The sequence below is a fragment of the Canis lupus genome, chromosome 14 (genome assembly GCF_003254725.2).
Source record: "Canis lupus dingo isolate Sandy chromosome 14, ASM325472v2, whole genome shotgun sequence".
Taxonomy (NCBI): Eukaryota; Metazoa; Chordata; class Mammalia; order Carnivora; family Canidae; genus Canis; species Canis lupus.
The window spans coordinates 38005308-38021927 of NC_064256.1; the positions used below are offsets into that span (position 1 = coordinate 38005308).

The 16620-nt window shown below is 34.3% G+C and overlaps 1 protein-coding gene across 11 annotated transcripts in view; it reads left to right on the forward strand.

Moving 5' to 3' along the window:
• PALS2 (protein associated with LIN7 2, MAGUK p55 family member) overlaps window positions 1–16620 on the forward strand; it is a 106793-nt gene that overhangs the window by 37528 nt on the left and 52645 nt on the right. For 5 of the 11 annotated variants that reach the window (XM_025464398.3, XM_035698290.2, XM_049093717.1 and 2 more), the window contains exon 2: window positions 9415–9533. In XM_025464398.3, the coding sequence (XP_025320183.3) occupies window positions 9417–9533 (117 nt within the window). In that variant the 5' untranslated portion in view covers window positions 9415–9416. Of the gene's footprint in view, window positions 1–9408; window positions 9534–16620 lie in introns of those variants that run through there. The other 6 variants (XM_025464399.3, XM_035698291.2, XM_049093718.1 and 3 more) reach the window with 2 other exon arrangements.

Below are 16620 nucleotides of genomic sequence, written 5' to 3' on the forward strand. Positions count from 1 at the left end.
TAAGAAGAATTTTGCTGCTTTGTTGCAATTATCTAAGAAATAGTCCAAATGACTTTAAAATTATGCTTAAATCTTTCTAAAAGCACATAGAAAGAGATTTCATTTTTCATTTAAAGAATTCTATAAATTATCCAGCATGGTTCTAGTGAAATAACAGAAATAAATTTTAACATGTTATGAAAATTTGACTTATATTTTCGATGAGAAATCTAGTTTGTTGAGTCAAATAGGAATGAATATACCACCAAATGTGGTCACCAAGGATTTTTTATATTAAAATAGGCTCTAGGCCTAATTTATTAAGAATAGCTCATTTAATTAGTTATAGTTCTAAAACTGGGTAGAAATCCTTACATAAAATAATTCTAAAGAGCATTTGGAACAATATAGGTAGGTAAATGCCATTTATTTTATTATATTTGCCTTATATGCTGAATTATAGTATAGAAAGTTAGAAACATATTTATATATAAGGAGAATTACTGAAAAAGCCATTTTAATAGACTAAGCGTTGAAACTACTTCTATCTTTATATCTTTATGACATATAATTCGTGGAAAGTTGATAGCTTTAAGATTAAGGCTTTATAAACTACACCACATTTTGCCAATTCCAAGTATTGTGCAGATGTTTTGTTGATAAATAATATATAATTTAAAACTGTTCTTGATTTTAATGAGAAAAATGTTACATTTTTGTGACTAAAACTGTATTATGAAGAACCTAGGATGTGTACCAGATTGTGGGCTGGTTTCTGGGAATATAGGTTTCGACAAGACAAATATAATTTCTATGCTTGTCAAACTTAGAGTTTAGAAATTATACATTAAATAAATACCAAAATAATTATAGGTCTATCGGAGTCACAATGTATAGAATATCATGGAAATATATATTAGGAGAATTTGTCCTAATCAGGGCAACCAGGGACATAGAAATTCTGTTCCTGAAGGATGAGTATGAATTAGGGACACAAAGTGGTTGCGCATATCTGGTGGTAAGTGGAGGGGGAGCTTTGCATCAGGACAGGGATTAGATTGGTATAACTAAAGCTATAAAGAGTGGTGTATATTGAATCTAGCAATGTTCTAAGGTGGCTTATGCGTCATAAAATCTACATTTCAGTTACTCACACACATGTACACGAGGCTATTGTGGTAGTCTGGCATAGAAATGATAGCTAAGACTCCTCAGTGAGTGATGGAATGAAATTGTTGGATTCCACAAATTAGGAGGCAGAATCTACCTTTGCTATAAATTACTTTTCCTACTGTTCCAAATATTTTTGCTATTTTTTTGCCCATTTTTTTCCTGTTTATTTTTGTGGGGCTTTACTTTCATTAATACTTTGCTACTGTTTTAATAGAGGCTCTGAAGGGAAAAAATATAAACTCAGGTAGTCATTCACCATATTTAACTGAACCCTCCTGACACAGATTTGAAATGTCACTTTTAACATATATTAACGTGGTTAGCTTTAACCTCTTTCAAGATTTGTCTGTTGCCATGCCATGACTGCATGATTTTAATTTATACTGTTTATACTGTTTTTATCCTTGATAACACAGGTACCTCATTTATATTTGTGCTTTTTTTTTTCTAAAATTATTGGCTAGTTTTACCCATTTTCTCTTTCAAATAAATTTCAGAATAGCTTTTACAAAAACTCCTGTTGGGATTTCTATTAGGATTTACTCATTTTTTTTAAAGAATAACTTAGAGAGAATTGAGATTTTTATAGTATTGACTCTTCCTATCCCAGAACATAGTCTCTTCATTTATTTATTTTAAATATTCTTTATTCGTTTTTCTTATATCTATCTGGATGAACACTTTTATTTTAGCATTATTTCTTACTCGTAGATCTTGTTGATGTTTTCTAATTGATTATAGCTATTATTTAGAAAATTTTCTTTTTTTGTTTATTGCTCCTATATCTAGTCCCTTAGCCAACTTTAACTAACTTTAAACTAACTTAAATTTTTCAGCTGATTCCATGAGACTTTTCCAAGTAGCTAGTTATATCTTTGGCTTAATATATTATTAATTAATTAATTAATTAATATATTTTTAACATTCATCTTTTTTTTAGAGTTTGATCAAAACTTTCAGTATAGAGGCACTTGGTAGCTTAGTCGGTTAAGCATACAACTTGGTTTCTGCTCAGGTCATAATCTCAGGGTCATGAGATTGAGCACTACTACATCAGGCTCTGCACTCAGTGGGGTATCTGATGGAGATTCTCTCTCTCCCTCCCTCCCTCTACCTCTCCCCCCACCATAAATAAATAAATCTCTATAAAAAAAAGCTTTCAATGTAGTTTTGAAAAGTAGCGATCTTAGTGGGTGTTCTGGTCATGTCTCTGACTTTAATGGTAAAGCTTTTGCCATTTCTTTATTAAGTATGATGTTTCATATAGATTCTGGTATAAAATGACTTCTATTACTATGGTATGACTTTTCCATTAGGATTCAGTTTTGAATTTTATTTAATATAGTGTGTTCAAAGCATTGAGATGATAGGATTTTTTTCTTATAATAAACTACATTATATATTTTTTAATGTCAAATCATTTTTTACATAACTAGGATAAACTCTACTTGGCCATTTTTTTATTTTTTATTTTTTGGCCACTGTTATTTTTTAAAACCTGGTTACATTCAGTTTGCTTATATATTGTTTAAGATATTTGCCTATTTGCTCATAAGTGAGTTTAACATAAGTGAGTTTTGAAATCTGCATAAAAGTTGGAATACTTTAAATCTTTTCTGTTTTTGGTTTTTTTTTTTTAACGCAAAGTAGCTCTTCTTGAAGTTTTGATGGAATTTCTTTTTTCTCCCAAGATTTTATTCTTAAGTATTCTCTACACCCAAATGGGCCTCTAACTTATAACCCAAGATCAACAGTTGCATGCTCTACTGACTGAGCTAGCCAGGAGCCCCTGGTAGAATATTTTTTTTTTTTTTTTTTCCCTGGTAGAATTCTTAAGTCTTTCCTGGCCTACTGTCTTTTTAAGAAGGTAGATCTTTGAAAACGTTTTTAGTTTCTTCTTTTATGATCTGTTTCTATCTTCTAAACCTCAGTAGTTGACATTTTCCTAGAAACTCTCTACTTGACTAGATTTTAAAAATAGTTTATTACATTCTTTTATGACTGCAGTTATTTTCTCGTTGCATCTCTGTTACTTGTGTCTTTTCTTAATCAGACTAGCCAAGCATTTATGTATTTTTATTGGTCTTTTGAAGACCCAGCTTATTGATCAAATTATTTTTTTATATTTTTTATTCATTTTTGCTTTCCCTTTTATTCCTTCTTTCTTTTTATGGATATCCTATCACCTTGTGAATATTGGACTTTTGTGATCCACAGCAGTTTTATATTTTTCTTCTCATTGAGGAAATTTACTAGTGGCAGAATTTTTCAGTTTGATCTTCCTGCACACTATAATTTCATCTTTTTTCTTTCTTTTTCTTTCCTTCCCCCTACCCAGTAATTCTGTTTCATTGGCAGTTAATGCTTCTGTTTGTTAAATTTGGTGAGTCATATTTATGTTACTTGTTTTCATAAGTGTTCAGTGATTCCTTATTCAATCTGTAAATGAACAATCTAGATTAAGTATATTTTTCTCTCACATAAGAATACCATTTATATATGTCATTTAGCTTCTGAATAAAGGGCCTATCCTATAATCATTATGGAGGAGGAGTAGAATTTGCAGGAAACTCACCTTCTGAGTTTTGGAATTTTCTTTTCTTCCTGGAAACCTCTGAGTAAGTGGGAACGTTTTGCTTCTCTGGCACTGCAGAGAGCTTCCTATTTTATATATTAAGCTTTTACATACACTAGAGTTGATAGGTTTAGTTTATGTTATAAATGTTATAGGGTTAATTCTCATTACTCTTATAATTTTCTCATTTGTTTTTTCATATGCTTTTGGGATTACTTTATTAAAAAGGACAATTGCATTTTTTAAGTGGTTCATGTTATTAGGTAACTAATTTATAAAGTCAAACCAGTGGATTGATATACAGGGAACCATTCCTTCATACTGCCCCAAAGCATCCCAATACATGAAGGAGAGACCAATTATGCCCTGTCAGAACACTGTTCATTTTGTTCATGACACAGTATGGAATGAAAGTGTCAGAGCAGATCCCTGCATCCCAGAGAAGTTGTGTTAGTATTTTTACATCCTAGTGTAACTGGAGCATGTACACCTACTACCTCACCAATTTTCCCACCGGTTCCTGTCTGCCTTTCCTACTAATCCACTCTGAGATGCCCCAACCTCAGATGGTTCCCATTCACCCAACTGAAAAGGAGAAGATATGGAAGAAACCAAGTCTCCTTATTCCAACTCTTCCCCTTTAGGATTAAATAGCATGGAACAGGGCAGGTAAAATATCAAAACCAAGAAGAAAAAGTAAGGAATTTTAAGGAAGCTTTGACAGGTATGTTAAGAATAACATCTGAATTCAACTCCAGAAAAAAAATGCTGTCAGGGAAAACACAGTCTTAGGGAATGTTCTGAAACTGCCCACAAGAAAGGACTAGGGAGTGCTCCTTTAGGCATTGAGCTCTAGAAGCTTCTGACTCAGTGAGGCTTTGGCTGGACCAATCTCGATCTGCCCAGCAAGTATACTGTAATCTGTCTGGCTCAGCCCAGCAAGAGTTCTTCAGTTCAGCTCCATTGTAGAGTATTTCTATTTGTTACGGTGTCTTTAAAACTCTTCAAGGAGGTGCTTGAAATGTTTACTCCCCTAACTGGAGGGGAAGTAACTGATGGTTGTTGGGGAAACTAGGAAATTGGGTTAGGTCTCCAGCTGCTGACTACTTTTGTTGCTGAGAGCTCCCACTTTATGCCTTGGCCATGGTAGCCAACTTGGTCAGGGTCTCCTGATAGAACAAGTACTCTAGCCACAGACCTCTGTCCCATAGTGGGCCATCTCAGCCATAGAATATAGTAAAGGCTTTGAGTACTTCTTGAGAGAAGTATTAGTGATTCAAAGATCTAGCAGTGGGGTGGAAGTTCTTCCCCATAAAACGATGAGGATGCCATCCTTAGCTTGAAATGGGATCTCAGAGGCATGGACAACGGCCAGAGCTTTCATCCTGGACATTTGTAACAATTCTGATTTCCCTGGCTTTCCAGATGTAGCAACCTTGTATCATCCATCATATTCAGGGAGCTGGGTTCAAGCTGGATATCCTAAAGCTTGAACAGTATAATCTCCCCTCCTTGAAGTCTTTGGGGACATGAGGTCTCCTTCAAGATTTCCTTGTAAAGCACACGATTTGCTTTTTCCTAAAACTAAGCAGCAGAACAAATATCAGGTTCCTGTAGACATTCACCAGCACAATGTTGCCCCTGGACAACCAGTTACTGCCGTATGCTGTGACTTCCCAACCTGTGTAGAACTGTGTTGGTTTTCCCTGCTCCCTGCCTCATCAGCCCAGGTTTCCTGGAGCCCCCTGGCCATTTTCTTATGGGGAAAGAACAAGTCAGACCTGGCCTGAAAACATGTGGATGGGTCTATTGCATTTTGATCAGAATCCCATTAAATGTACCAATTGGTTTGGGAATGCTTGGCAACCTAATAATATTGATCCCTTTTCCAGAACATGGGATATTTGGCAGATTTATCAGTGTTTAATTAAATTTCATATAATTGGGGCACCTGGGTGACTCAGTCAGTGGTTGAGTGTTTGCCTTTAGCTCAGGTCAAAGTGCTCCTGGTGTCCTGGGATCCAGTCCCACATCAGGCTCACCTCAGGGAAGCCTGCTTCTCCCTCTGCCTATGTCTCTGCCTCGCTCTGTCTCTCATGAATAAATAAAATCTTTTTTAAAAATTCATATAATCAAGAATCAGTAGCAACCTATGAAGATCTTTAAAATAACCAAGGGTATATTTTACCACCTCCACCACTTTTCCTCTGACTTAATTAAGCACCGATATAAAAATTTAAGTACCTCAAGAACCAATACAGAAGGTACATCTTAGAAAGATTTTCAGTATAACAATTTGGTGATATTAAGATATTGTTGTTTGTTAGGTGTGCTAATAGTATTTTGGTTACATTGTTTTAAAAGAGCCCTGATCTTTTAGACATATATACTGAGATGTCTTTTCTGGGATTTGCTTCAAAGTTATATAGGATAGAAAGTATATAGGGGTCTGAAACAAGGTTTGCCATGAGTTAGTAGTTGTTAGAGCTGATAATTATTTAGTTCATTATATTATTTTGTCTCCTTTTACAAATGTTTGGAGTTTATCATAATAAAAGTTAAAAATAAATATAGACTGTCAAAGAAAAAAGACATCATGAGAAGTAGAGCTAAATATAGCTATAAGATAAAACTTCTAAAGATTATTGATTCTCTTGTTCTCTACGCACTGAAAGGTACACATTGAGCCTCAAACAAAATTATGAAATAGACTATGTATTTTTTATTTCCTAGGTCTCCTTTCTTCATTTTAGCCCAGTGTAGATTTTCCTTCACCTTGTTCTAGGTGCACATTTTTCTTCTGTTTACATCTTTGAGAATTGTCGTTCACAGAGTGAATAGGAGACCTAGAGATGAGCCTGTTCAGATTAAAGTACAAAAGAACACTTTGGGAGGGATTTAAGGAGTAGAAGTCAGGGAATAGGTCTGATAAAGTGTTGAAAAAATATTTGAGCACTTGGAAAAAATTACTGACAGAAATGATATGTAGGATTCCCATTTGTTGACTTTATTAAAAATTGCTAGTCTGGGGATAGGGGAAGATAAAAGCTTAACCCTCTAGTACTCTAACAGAAAATAAAGTCTAAAATGGGTAAATGAAAAAGAAGCAATATTAGCATATTATCCAGAAATACAGTTGTGATTAAATGAAACTATAATAAATTCAGAAAAAAAAAGAAAAAAAAGAGAGAAAAAAAAGAAAAATAAATAAATTCAGAGTGGTGTAAGTTGGGAGAAAGGAGGACAGTAGGGACCAGAGAACTGCAGTATTTCATTATAGCCAATAAGTACAATCTGATTTTTAAAAGTTTATATTTTATTTTAATAAAAATAAAAAATATTAAAACCTGCAATTTTATTTAACTTATTCCAAGAGGAATAAGAGGAGACAAAACTAATAAAATTAATCTGAATAATATTAAGACTATGATATTGAGTGAAGTAGGAGTCTAGCTTCACTCTCCTACATACGTGAATTCTGTTGTCACAGTACCATTTGTTGAAAAGACTGTATTTCCTCTGTTGAATTATCTTGCCACCCTTGTTGAGAGTCATTTGACCTTAAAGATACAGATTTATTTCTGGACTTTAAGTTGTGTTTTTTGTTTTTTTAAGATTTATTTATTTGGGGGGGGGGAGGGTAAGAGGAGAGAATCTTCAAGCAGACTCCCTACTGAGTGTGGAGCCCGATCACATGACCATGAGATCATGACCTGAGCAGAAACCAGGAGTCAGATGTTTAACCAGCTGAGCCACCATGTACGCCTGGACTCTTACGTTTTATCTCTCTATGCTATCATCACACAGTGTTGATTACTGTAGCTATTTAGTCAGTTTTGAAATGAAGTGTGAGTCTTCTAACTTTGTTCCTTTTGAAGATTGTTTGCCTATTTTTATTCCACTGCATTTTTTCATATGAATTTTAGAATCAACTTCTCAAGTTCTGGAGGGAAAAAAAAAAAAACAACAAAAACAGGGAAGAGCCAGTAGAGATTTTGATAGAGATTGCATTAAGTCTGTAGATCAATTTGGGGAGTGTTGCCATCTTAAATTAACAATATTAAGTCTTCCAATCCATGAATGTAGGATATCTTTCTATTTATTTTAGTCTTCAGTAATTCTTTCAGTGATGCTTTATGTTTCAGTGTACAGGTCTTACACTTCCTTTGTTGCATTTATCCCAAATTTTTTTTACTGTTTTTGATGCTGTTGTAAAAGGTATGTTTTCATAATTTCATTCTCGGGTTATTCATCGATAATATTTAGGAATGTTTTTGATTTTTGTATTTTCACCTTGTATCCTGCAACCTTTCTGAACTCATTTATTCTAGTAATTTTTTTTTGGCATATTCCCTAGGATTTTCTATATACAAGGTTATGTTATCTGCAAAACAAGATAATTTTACTTACTCCTTTCCAGTGCCTTTTATTTCTTGCCTAACTGCCTTGTTAGGCAAGAATCTCCACTACAATGTTGAGTGTGAGTGGCAAGATTAGAGATATTGCTTTGTTCCTGATCTTATGGGAAGGTATCCAGTCTTTTACCATTAAATATGATATTACTTACAGATTCTTCATAGATACCTTTCCTCTAGTTCAGGAAATTTCCCTTCTAAGTTTGTTGAATGTTTTTATCGTGAACAGGATTTGGATTTTGTCAAATGCTTTTTCTGTGCCCATTGAGATATGTAGTTTTATTTTATGTTCTGTTAATACAGTGTATTATACTGATTGATTTTCACTTGTTGAAGCATTCTTGCATTCCTGAGATAAGTTGTACTTGGTCCTTGTGTACAATCCTTTTTATATGTGGCTAGATTCAGTTTGTCAGTATTTCTTTAAAAGATTTTTGCATCTGTGTTTATAAAGGATATTGACTGTAATTATCTGGTGATACTATTTTTTTGTGGATTTAGTATCAGGATCTCATAAAATAATTGGGAAGTATTCCCTCCTTTTTTTTTGGAAGAGTTTGTAAAGTACTGTTTTTTTTTTTTTTTTTTTTTTTTTTTTTTTGTGAAGTACTGGTTTTAGTTCCTCTTTAAAGTTTGGTAGAATTTACCAGTGAAACCATCTGGTTCTGGGCTTGTGGGAAGTTTGTTGATTACTAATTCAATCTCTTTATTTTCTTATAGGTTTATTAAAATTTTGTATTTCTTCTTGAGTAATGTTTTAAACTAAAAAATATATATATAAAGCAAGTGTAAAGTGGTAAGTATGTTAAGGTACTCTGATAAAGCCTAAATTGTGTATAAAAACATGTCCTCCCAATTCAGGGGAATTCAGTGTGAAACTTAATACCATTTTTAACAATTCACGTTTTTAAAACATGACTTTTCAAAAGTGTTGTTAATGTCTTTATTTGAATTATTTTATTTTATTTTTATTTTTATTTTTTTAAATTTTTATTTATTTATGATAGTGAGAGAGAGAGAGAGAGAGAGAGAGAGGCAGAGACACACAGGCAGAGGGAGAAGCAGGCTCCATGCACCGGGAGCCCGACGTGGGATTCGATCCCGGGTCTCCAGGATCGCGCCCTGGGCCAAAGGCAGGCGCCAAACCGCTGCGCCACCCAGGGATCCCTTATTTGAATTATTTTAAATCTATCAAATATTTTATAATTCTATTTCATAATGGCTTCGAATTTAAGGGTTTGGTTTCTTTTTTTGTTGTTTTTATCTCAGCAGCAATGCAGCAAGTGTTGGATAACCTTACGGAGCTCCCTTCATCTACAGGAGCAGAAGAAATAGACCTAATTTTCCTCAAGGGGATTATGGAGAATCCTATTGTAAAATCACTTGCTAAGGTATAGTGGTTTATTCATAAGCTTACTAAATAATTTTTAAGATTGTCTTTACAGACATTACTATTTCAGAACTTGATACGCTTTTGGCTTAGTTAGCAAATAATAGCGCTTATCACATAATGAAATCTTTATGCACACAAAAATTAAACCGCTTTTGCCTTCCCTGTGCTAACTTAAAGTACAAGATAAAATAACTTTTAGTTTTAGCCTAACACATTTAAAATTTTAGGGGAAATTATAACCAGTCATATTATAACAGGACTTAAAAAAAAAAACCTAGTACTGTCTCCATTTCAGCAAAAGCAAGATACTGATTTTCTGTTACGTTAGACTGTACCTGTTTTTCATTTCAGTTCTTGATTTCCTATATCTAGTACTTTTTGAAAACTTGTTTTCTTTTGGATAACCTTGATATTTTAAGTCTATTTTTATAGTCTATTATGAGTCTCCTTAACTCCTCTGCAAATAGACTTTTACAGGTATTGTTGGTCCAGTTTATTTCACTTACAATGTTTCTTGTATTAATTTTTATAAACACCACTAAAGCTTGGTGTATTAACTACTTCACCACCCTGTTCTCCCATTCTTCAGCATTCCTTCAAATGATTCTTGCTTTCAGAAACCTGTATCACGTGCCCTCTATGACCTCTCCTTCATGTCATCATCTTGTCTTTACATTTGCTTTTTGCACTCACAGCATGTTGATTTCACCCTCTCTGGTAATTGTTATTTTTTATAAAGATTTTATTTATTCATTTGAGAGCATGGGGGTGGTGCAGAGCAAAGAGAGGGAGAGAGCGTCTCCAACACACTCCCCATCATGCACAGAACCCAATGCAGGCTCCATCCCGTGACCCCAAGATTATGACCCAAGCCGAAATCAAGTCAGAGGCTTAACCAACTGTGCCACTCAGGCAAGCCCAAGAATTGTTTTTTAATCACAGTCTATTACTTTTTTTCTTTTAACTTTGAAACATCACACCTTTTACAATATCTCCCATTTGTTAAAGTCAATGATACAAATTCATTTTATTCACAAACTTAGTCATTTCTAAGATCACATGATATAAAAACTTTGGGTCCTAAGTAGAACTCTAATCTACTTGTGTATCACCCAACTGGAATTTTTATTTTAGTTACTTTTTTAAAAATATTTATTTTTGTGAGAGAGAGTGCATAAGCATGAGCCAGGGGAGAGGTGGGGAGAGGGAAAGAGAATCCTCAAGCAGAGTTCCCACTGAGCATGGAGCCTGACACAGGGCTCCATCCAGGAGCCCGAAATCATGACCTGAGCTGAATCCAAGAGTCAGCTGCTTAACTGACTGAACCACCCAGGTGCTCCAGCTTTAGTCATTTTTTTTGAAAAAGATTGTATTAATTTATTTATGAGAGATGCAGAGGGAGAGGCAGAGAAATAGACAGAAGGAAAAGCAGACTCCCTGCAGGGACCTGATGTGAGACTCGATCCCAGAGCCCCAGGATCACAACCTGAGCCAAAGGCAGATGCTCAACCACTGAGCCACCCAGGCATCCCTAGTTTTAGTCACTTTTGATTTCAGTTTTGCCAAAGTTTATTAGATAGTCCTCTATCTTAATAGTAATAGGATATGGTTTACTTTCAAATTCAAGCTTCTTGTCATAAATAACAATTACTATACTGTATCAAGATAAATTACCTCAGGGTCTATTGAAATATGTAGAGGCTATTTAAGCCTGTATTAACTAGTTTAGGGCTCAGCACAAAGTCTGCTTGGATTCTCTCTCCTTTTCCTTCTGTCCCTCCTGTTCATGCTCTTTTTCTTTCTCAAATATATAAATATGTTTGAAAAATTAAGAACAGAATCAACTAATAGTATCCAGCATTCAAGCAGTTTCTCAATTAATAGAAACAATGACAGTTTAGTATTCCTACAATGAAAGAAAAGAAATCCCAGGAGGAAAGGAAGACTTCTACTTCCAAGAAAGAGATATTTAGTCACAGCTGGCCAACATTCCCTGTACAAGAAATAAAAAATGGTTGTTACTGAGGAAACAGGAGTATGTTGCTAGACAGGAACATGTGACTAGTAATCATGAGAAAAATAACAAACATGAACACGGGATGGAGTGGGGGTGACAGAGCAGAGGGAGAGGGAGAGAGTCTCAAGCAGATTCCTAGTTCCCCTGTCATGGGGCTCCATCCCTTAACCCTGAGATCATAACCTGAGCCAAAACCAAGAGTCAGACACTAGCCAACTTAGCCACCCAGGCATCCCTCCACATCATCTTTTTAAAAACATTTTTCTTTTGAAATATAGTTGACACACAACATTACATTAGTTTCAGCTATACAACATAGTGATTTGACAAGTCTATACATTGTGCTGTGCTCACCACTAGTGCAGCTACCATCTGTGATCATATAACACTATTACAGTACTACTGACTGTCTTCTCATGCTGTACCTTTTGTCCAAGTGGCTTATCCATAACTGGAAGTCTGTATCTCGTACTCCCTTTCAACTGTTTTGCCCATCCTTCCACCTACTTCCCCTCTAGCAATCATCAATTTGTTCTCTGTATTTGTGGGTCTGTTTCTGTTTTTTATTTATTTTGTTTTTTAGATTCCACATGGAAGTGAAATCATAGTATTTTTCTTTTTTTTTAATTTATTTTTTATTGGTGTTCAATTTACTAACATACAGAATAACCCCCAGTGCCCGTCACCCATTCACTCCCACCCCCCGCCCTTCTCCCCTTCCACCACCCCTAGTTCGTTTCCCAGAGTTAGCAGTCTTTACGTTCTGTCTCCCTTTCTGATATTTCCCACACATTTCTTCTCCCTTCCCTTATATTCCCTTTCACTATTATTTATATTCCCCAAATGAATGAGAACATATAATGTTTGTCCTTCACCGACTGACTTACTTCACTCAGCATAATACCCTCCAGTTCCATCCACGTTGAAGCAAATGGTGGGTATTTGTCATTTCTAATAGCTGAGTAATATTCCATTGTATACATAAACCACATCTTCTTTATCCATTCATCTTTCGTTGGACACCGAGGCTCCTTCCACAGTTTGGCTATCGCTGCTATAAACATCAGGGTGCAGGTGTCCCGGCGTTTCATTGCATTTGTATCTTTGGGGTAAATCCCCAACAGTGCAATTGCTGGGTCATAGGGCAGGTATATTTTTAACTGTTTGAGGAACCTCCACACAGTTTTCCAGAGTGGCTGCGCCAGTTCACATTCCCACCAACAGTGTAAGAGGGTTCCCTTTTCTCTGCATCCTCTCCAACATTTGTTGTTTCCTGCCTTGTTAATTTTCCCCATTCTCACTGGTGTGAGGTGGGATCTCATTGTGGTTTTGATTTGTATTTCCCTGATGGCAAGTGATGCAGAGCATTTTCTCATGTGCATGTTGGCCATGTCTATGTCTTCCTCTGTGAGATTTCTGTTCATGTCTTTTGCCCATTTCATGATTGGATTGTTTGTTTCTTTGGTGTTGACATAGTATTTTTCTTTGTCTGACTTATTCCACTTAGCATAATACACTATAGGGGCATCCATGTTTTGCAAATGGCAAGATCTCATTTTTTATGGCTGAGTGATATTCTGTTTTGTATTTATATATATGTGTATATACACATATATATATTTACATACACAACACACACACACACACCACACACATCTTCCTTATTGATTCATCTATAGATGACATTTGGACTGCTTCCAAATCTTGGCTATTGTAAATAATGCTGGAATAAACATAGAGGTGCATATATCTTTTTGAATTAGCATGTTTGTTTTCTTTACATATACCCAATAGTGGGATTACTAGATTATATGGTATTTCTGTTAATTTTCTGAGAGACCTCCATTACAGTTTTCCATAATGGCTGCATCAGTTTGCATTCTCACCAGCACTGCACAAGGGTTCCTCTTTATCCACATCCTTGCTAACACTTATTTCTTGTCTTTTTTGCTTCTAGCCATTTTGATAAGTGTAAGATGATCTCATTCTGGTTTTAATTTGTATTTTCCTGATGATTAGCAGAGCATCTTTTCATGTGTCTGCTGGCATCTGTATGTCTTCATTGGGAAAATGTCTATTCAGGTCTTCTGCCCATTTTTTTTTTAAATTTTTATTTATTTATGATAGAGAGAGAGAGAGAGAGAGAGAGAGGCAGAGACATAGGCAGAGGGAGAAGCAGGCTCCATGCACTGGGAGCCTGATGTGGGATTCGATACTGGGTCTCCAGGATCGCGCCCTGGGCCAAAGGCAGGCGCTAAACCGCTGCGCCACCCAGGGATCCCTCTTCTGCCCATTTTTATATCAGATTATTATTATTATTCTTTTTTGGTGTTGACTTGTTAGAGTTCTTTATATATTTTCCATATTAATTCCTATAAGATATATCATTTGCAAATATCATCTCCCACTCAGTATGTTTCCTTATTGTTTTCTCGATGGTTTCCTTCACTGCAAAAGCTTTTTACTTTTATATAGTCCCAATATACCACATCACCTTTTTTCATTCATCTATTGATGGACCTTTGGGTTACTTCCAGAACTTGGCTTTTTTAAGTTGTGCTGCAAACAAACAAAAAACTCTAAAATATAGTGAACAAACTGGTAGTTGCTGGAGAGAGTGAGTAGGGAATGTGTGAAATGAATAGGGAGATTAAGAGGTACAAACTTCCAATTGTAAAATATTTTATATATATATAGTCTTGGAGATTAAAAGTTTAGCATAGGGAATATAGTCAGTGATACTGAAATAATGTATGGTGACAAGCAGTAACTACACTTACGGTGAGCACTGAATAATGTGTTGATTTGTCAAATCAATGTACACTGAAACTAATATAACACTATGTTAATTATGCTTTAAGACATAATCAAATGGATATTCAAGGACTCAAAAATATAATATCTGAAATTTAAAAAGCTCATTTGATGGGGTTAATGGATTCAGTAACAGTTATTTGAAAAATCCCCAAGTATCTGGACATTAAACAACATACTTCTAAATAGTCTCAGGGCAGAGAAGAAATCACAAAGAAACAGAAAAAAATATTTTGAATTGAATGAAAATGAAAATTATGTCAAAACAATGCTTATAGGAATAATAAAAATAAGATTATATGTTTAATATAAGACAAATAGACAAAGTCAATATGACTTTAAATATATCAATAAAATCAGTAAACCTGCAGCTAGACCCAAATTACTAGTAACAAGAGTGAAAGAGAGGACATCACTACAAATCCAACAGACATTGCAAGAATAATAAACATTATGAACAACTTTAGGACAATATGATAACTTAGATGAAATTGACTAATTCCATAAAAGATACAAACAAGCCTATATAAGAATAGAAAACCCAAATAACTCTATATTTTTTTAAACTAAATATTGCAGTTTAAAACCTTTCTACAAAAGAATCTCCAGCCTAAATGGCTTCACAATAATATTCTATCAAACATTTAAGGAAGAAATAATACCAATTCTACTTGATTTCTTCCAGAGAAAGGGGAAGAGAAGGAAACATTTACTATTTTATGAGACTTAGTGTTACCCTGTTAGCAAAGCCAGCTGTAGACATTTCAAGAAAAGAAAACTGCAAAAATGGTATCCTTTATGAACATAGACTTCAAATTCTTGAGAAAATACTAGCAAATCAAATTCAGCAACATATAAAAAAAGATTATACTCATTGTCAAATGAGTTTTGACTAAAAAAATGCAATACTGCCTTAGCATTTGAAAACCAATAAATGTTTGTCACAATTTTGTTGATATGATAAAAATCATTTGATTATGCTAATAGTTGCAGGAAAAGCATTTTACAAAATTGAACATTCATTTTTGACATAAACTAGGTAAACTTAGAAGAAATAGTCTCAACCTGATGGACATCTATTAAAAAAACCACAGTTAAAAAAAGAAACAAAAAAAAAAAAAAACCCCACAGTTAACATCATAATTCATGATGAAGATAGAATGCTTTCTTTATGGGATCATTTCTGTTCAACCATCACTTATATTCACTTTTGTACTTGGGGTACTGGGCAGTACAAAATGACAAGGAAAAGTAGATAAATAAAAGGCATACAGATTAAAGAAGAAAAAATAAACTTTCTTTATTCACAGATGACATTATTGTTTCTGTTGAAAATCCTAAGAATACACCAGAAGGAAGAAAAACAAACCTAGAACTAATAAGTGAGTTTAGCAAAGTCATAGGATACAAGATCAATCTACATAAATCAGTTGTATTTTTATATACTAAAGAAATAGGAGTGAATTTAACAATATGTGCTAGACCTATACACTGAAAACTTAAAAAGACATTGTTGAAATTAAAAGCATACATGCATACATACTTCAGCGTTTGGAAGGCTCAGTACTGTTAACATGTCAGTTCTCCCCACACTGATCTGTAGACTCCATAGAATCCAAGTCAAAATTTCAGGCTGATATATTGGTACTGAAATTTATGAAGGACCTAGACTAAGCAAACCAGTTTTAAAAAAGAAGAAAATTTAATGTTCTCCACAGCCTGATTTCAAGGATTACTATTACCCTATAATAGAGAAAACACTGTAGTATTGGCATACACATCAGTGGCACAGAATAGAGCCCAGAAAGAAACCAACACATGTATGGTCAGCTGATTTTTATCAGTAGCACCATGGTAATTCAATGAAGAAATGATAGTCCTTTCAATAAATGTGCTGGAATAATTGAATATTTATATGCAGGAAAAAATTAACATCATCTTTTTCCTCACATTATGAACAAAAATTACCTCAAAGTGGATTATAGATCTAAAAGTAAGAGCTAAAATTTTAAAACTTTAGAAGAATACATAAGGATAAACTTTGCAACTTTGAGTTAGAGAAAGAATTCTTAGATAAGACATAAAAAGCATGAAGCATAATAAAAATTTGATTAATTAGATTTTATCAAAATTAAAACTTTCTGCTTCAAAAGACACCATTACAAAAATGAAAAGGCAAACTACAGATTGGGGAAAAATATTTGCAAAACATAGCCAGGCATACCTCATTTTATTGTGCTTCTCTTTGTTGCAT